This window comes from Sorex fumeus, unplaced genomic scaffold, assembly GCF_029834395.1.
Source record: "Sorex fumeus unplaced genomic scaffold, SorFum_2.1 ptg000098l, whole genome shotgun sequence".
Lineage (NCBI taxonomy): Eukaryota > Metazoa > Chordata > Mammalia > Eulipotyphla > Soricidae > Sorex > Sorex fumeus.
The window spans coordinates 75,607,227-75,612,328 of NW_026606155.1; the positions used below are offsets into that span (position 1 = coordinate 75,607,227).

Here is a 5,102-nt window from a genome sequence, read left to right on the forward strand (position 1 = left end):
ATTATCTTAGAAGCATATATTTTGCCGTTAAGATAGACAACCTGGGCGCTGGAGAGATAATACCCCAGGTAGGGTGTTTGCCTTGCACGTGGCTGACTCGGGTTCAATTCCCAGCACCCCATATGTTCCCATGAGCACCACCAGGAGTAATTCCTGAGTTTAGAGCCAGGGGTAACCCCTATGCAATGCTGCATGTTTTCCCCTCCCCCAGCCAAAAAAAAAAAAAGACTGACAACCTAAGGGCCAGAGCTATAGCTCTATAGTATAGAGCTATAGTATAACAGGATATTTGCTTAGCATGCAGACGACCAGGTTCAATCCCTGGCATCCCTTATGGTAATCTGAGCACCTCCAAGAGTAATTCCTAAGTGCACAGTCAGGAGTAACGCCTGAGAATTTCTGGGTGTGACCCCAAAAAGCCAAAAACACCCCAAAACAACCCCCCCAACCCTAAAAAATAATAACTTGAGTGGAGGTAAGCTTTTTTGTATGATTTTTAATTTGTACCCTACTATGTCAATTAATGTTTATTTGTATTTTATATGTTTTTAAAATGTATAGCAACTATAGAAAGTTATGTTGACTTTCCAGAAGTCACAGTGAATTGCATGAAAACATAAATTCTACCCATTTTGATAGTACTACAATCTCAGGTCTCCATACTGTTTGGAACATGCTCCTATAAGGTACTCAATAACTTGGAATGGATGAACAAACATTGTCATTAAGAAGAAACACTGAAGCAGAAGTTTATACCACAATTTTCTCATTTCAAATCATGCATCCTGTGGAAATTTTCATTTCATTGTCTTTCTCTTAAAACTGAGGTGGGGCTTAGGGGACATATGTGCTGCCAGACTTTGAATTCTGTTAGTCTACTTTCTTTTTTTTTTTTTCCCTTTATTTTATTTTATTTTTTTTAAAGTTGTAGATTTACAATTTTTTGTGCTTTGGTTTCAATTATACAATGATCAGATACCCATCCCTCCACCAGTGCCCATTTTCCACCACCATGGATAATATCCCTCCCACCCCCATCCCCCCATCCCCCCTGTCTCTGTGGCAGGGCAATCCCCTGTGTTCTCTCTCTCCTTTTGGGTGTTGTGGTCTGCAAAAGAGGCATTGAGTGGCAAACATGTTCAGTCCATAGTCTACTTTCTACATGCATCTCCCCTCCTGGGAGGATCCTCCAAACATCCTTTATTTGGTGCTCCCTTCTCTATCTGAACAGCCCTTTCCTCTAGGATACCCGGCTGGCCTCTAAGTTATGGAGTAATCCTCCTGGTGCTGATCTCAGCTATTCTTGGGTATTAATCTCATACTTTGTTACTTTATATCCCCCAGATGAATGCAATCTTTCTATGTCTATCCCTCTCTTTCTGACTCATTTCGCTTAGCATGATACTTTCCATATTGTACCACTTATATGTAAATTTCATGACTTCATCTTTTCTAAGAGCTACATAGTACTCCATTGTGTAGATGTACCAAAGTTTCTTTAACCAGTCATCTGTTCTTGGGCATTCAGGTTTCTTCCAGTTTCTGGCTATTGTAAAGAGTGCTGCAATGAACAAACAAGTGCAGATGTCACTTCGACTATACATTTTTGCCTCTCTGGGATATATTCCCAGGAGTGGTATTGCTGGGTCAAATGGGAGCTCAATTTCTAATTTTTTGAGAATCGTCCATACTGTTTTCCAGAAGGGATGAACCAGTGGACATTCCCACCAACAGTGAAGGAGTGTCCCTTTCTCGCCACATCCACGCCAGCATAGGTTGCTTTTGTTCTTTTGAATGTGGGCCAGTCTCTGAGGTGTGAGATGGTATCTCATTGTGGTTTTGATCTGCATCTCCCTGATGATTAATGATGTAGAGCATTTTCTCATGTGCTTTTTTGCCATTCGGATTTCTTCTTTGAGAAAGTTTCTGTTCATTTCATTGCCCCATTTTTGGATGGGGTTGGATGTTTTCTTCTTGTGGAGTTTAACCAGTATTTTGTATATCCTGGATATCAACCCCTTGTCAGATGTGTATTTGGTGAATATCCTTTCCCATTCTGTAGACTGTCTTTGTATTTTGGTCACTGTTTCTTTGGAGGTGCAGAAGCTTCTTAGTTTAAGATAGTCCCATTTATCTATCTCTGTTTTCACTTGCTCGGCCAGTGGCATGGCATCTTTGAAGATACCATTAGCTTCAATGTCATGGAGGGTTTTGCCAACTTTATCTTCAATGTACCTTTAACAAATAAATGGGATTTTAGAATCCTACACATTAAAAGTGTTCATTTCTATGTATAATTCTGATTTTTTTTTCTATATTTACCCTCAGGATTGTTTCAAAGCAAGTTTGCAAACTGGATCCATGGATAAGGTCAACTCTTCAGGGGTGTCTGAGTTTGTGTTGCTGGGACTCTCCAGTTCCCATGAGCTCCAGCTTTTCTATTTTGTTTTCTTCTCTGTATTGTATGTAGTCATTGTGCTGGGAAACCTTCTCATTATCATCACAGTGACTTCTGATGTCAGGCTGCATTCACCTATGTACTTCCTTCTGGGAAATCTTTCTTTTGTGGACATCTGTCAAGCTTCTTTTGCCACTCCTAAGATGATCACAGATTTTCTGAGTGATCATAAAACTATCTCCTTCACTGGCTGCATAGCCCAGATTTTCTTCATTCACCTTTTTACTGGAGGGGAGATGGTGCTTCTTGTCTCCATGGCCTATGACAGATATGTAGCTATATGCAAACCCCTACACTATGTCACCATCATGAATCGAAGGATGTGTACTGTCATGGTAATCATCTCCTGGGCTGTGGGCTTGGTACACACGTTAAGCCAGTTATCTTTTACTGTGAACCTGCCTTTTTGTGGACCTAATGTAGTAGATAGCTTTTTTTGCGACCTTCCTAGAGTGACCAAACTTGCTTGCTTGGACTCTTACATAATTCAAATACTAATTGTTGTCAACAGTGGTATTCTCTCCTTAAGCACTTTTTCTGTCTTGTTTACCTCTTACATCGTTATCCTTGTCACTGTCTGGTTCAAGTCTTCTGCGGCAATGGCCAAAGCATTTTCTACACTGTCAGCCCACATTGCGGTAGTAATATTATTCTTTGGACCCTGCATTTTTATCTATGTGTGGCCCTTTACCACTTACCCTGTGGATAAAGTTCTTGCCATCTTTTATACTGTATTTACCCCCATTCTGAATCCCATGATTTACACACTAAGAAATAGAGATATGAAGGCTGCCATGAAAAAAATCTTGACTCGTTACCTGAGGACTCAGAAAATTTTGGAGGTGCCACTAGTTACAAGAAATTCTCTTCATTAAATCATAATTACATACAATTTCTTACACTGTGCTATCAATAAAAAATTTCAATGTGTTCTTGTGGTATATCTTAACTATAGTGAAAGTAAGGATGGAGAGGACATAGTGTTTAAAGAATATTATCAAGTATTTCCAGAGATATTAAAGGTAAAGGTAAAGGCCCTCCCGTTGATCGTCGATTTGCTCGTGCGGGCCCAGTAACGTCTCCATTGGAGACTTTGTTGTTACTGTGTTTGGCATATCGAATACTCTCGGTAGCTTACCGGGCTCTCCGAGAGGGGCGGAGGAATCGAACTCGGGTCGGCCATGTTGGCCGCTTGTAAGGCGAACGCCCTACCGCTGTGCTATCGCTCCAGCCCAGAGATATTACCTAAGCAAAAATTAAATATTAGGAATAGATGAAATATTTCATGTTTACCAAGTTTAGAAATAAAATCTGTAATGATTACATATAAAAATATAAAGGCTGTAAATTGATGCATTCACTGCTTTGGTTACAGAGAAATATGATGTTATGTTAAAAAATCGGAACTGGGTTATTTGGCAGTCATAAATTTAGACTTCTTTAGATGAATGTGTATATCTATACATATATATGAATGTATATTTCCTAATTTGCATGCCTGGATCCTCCAAATATGAATAGTATTTGAGAACTTAAAATGGAAATTTTCTAACCAGAGGATAGCCACTTCAATTACTTAAGATGAAGTGTACAGACTTAAGGGGATATTTTTGAATAACTAGATTCCCCTCCTAACATTAAATATGTCTACCTCACATTATTTTATACTGACCAAATTAATTTAAATTATAAATTTTATATAAGCCGCGACTTGCACTTATATAAAAGTGCTTAGATGGATAGAGCTTTCATGTAATGGACTTTCTCTGATGAATGAACATGATTTCAATTTCCTCTAAAGGTGCAAACTATTGAAGAGAAGAAATTTATTTAAGAACCTTATTACTTCACACTGGCTTTTCACTCTGAGTTTGAAGAAATATGGAGTCTTGAAGATAACGGAGCTATTCACCATACATCCCAATTGGCCACACAGACAACACAGGACTTCTGAATTTATTATCATTTATATGAATATTGTCCATTAGATGATTTATTTATGTAGATTAGAATTTTTAATATTGCTTTCCCAAATCTCTCAATTCACAAAAGGCAACTAGATTAATATGAACATTATTCTATTCTTTATGCCAACAATAAAAAACACTGGTTTTGTACTTTGTGGTTGACCTTCTTATGCTCCCATTTCCAGCCAATAATTGCTGAACATATTCCTAATAGAACCATCATTAAATAAATATTGAATAAACCTTGGGAATTTCCTCTACTGAAATTTTTACACTCGTCATAGCATTCTAGTTCTTCTGAGACCTTATTTATTTTGCTCATTTTTTTTGCTCTAAGTTGTATTTCCAGAAAAGGAAGGAAGATGATAATTCACAGTTGGCTATAAATTTAAATGTACAAGCTATGTCTTCCAGGAACTTATGCATGTGAATTTCTTTTATATTTTAGAGTACAATTCCAATTATAGCTGAAAAGGAGAATTTTTGGTTTGATATAGAACAAGGTTATGTAGAAGAGATGTTACCAATATCCTGTCTTTGAACCATAGACTTCATTTTATTCTGTTTGCTGAATGAAACATTAGTCATGAATTCTTCTTCCTCTTCTTGAAAGAAGAATTTTTGTTTTATATATTTTTATCCCAATTAACCTAGAATATTAAAGCATTAGGGAAATG

At 37.7% G+C, this 5,102-nt stretch overlaps 1 protein-coding gene across 1 annotated transcript; it reads left to right on the plus strand.

Annotated features, from left to right (window-relative positions):
- Nucleotides 1–2,361: 2,361 nt before the first annotated feature.
- Nucleotides 2,362–3,333, plus strand: LOC130041841 (olfactory receptor 4K5). Its single transcript, XM_056134110.1, has one exon. The coding sequence runs from the start codon at nt 2,362–2,364 to the stop codon at nt 3,331–3,333; it is 972 nt and encodes a 323-aa protein (XP_055990085.1).
- The last annotated feature ends 1,769 nt before the right edge of the window (nt 3,334–5,102 follow it).

Excerpts from the sequence above, each read along its gene's own strand:
- LOC130041841 (XM_056134110.1), top strand. The coding sequence starts at position 2,362 with ATGGATAAGGTCAACTCTTCAGGGGTGTCTGAGTTTGTGTTGCTGGGA.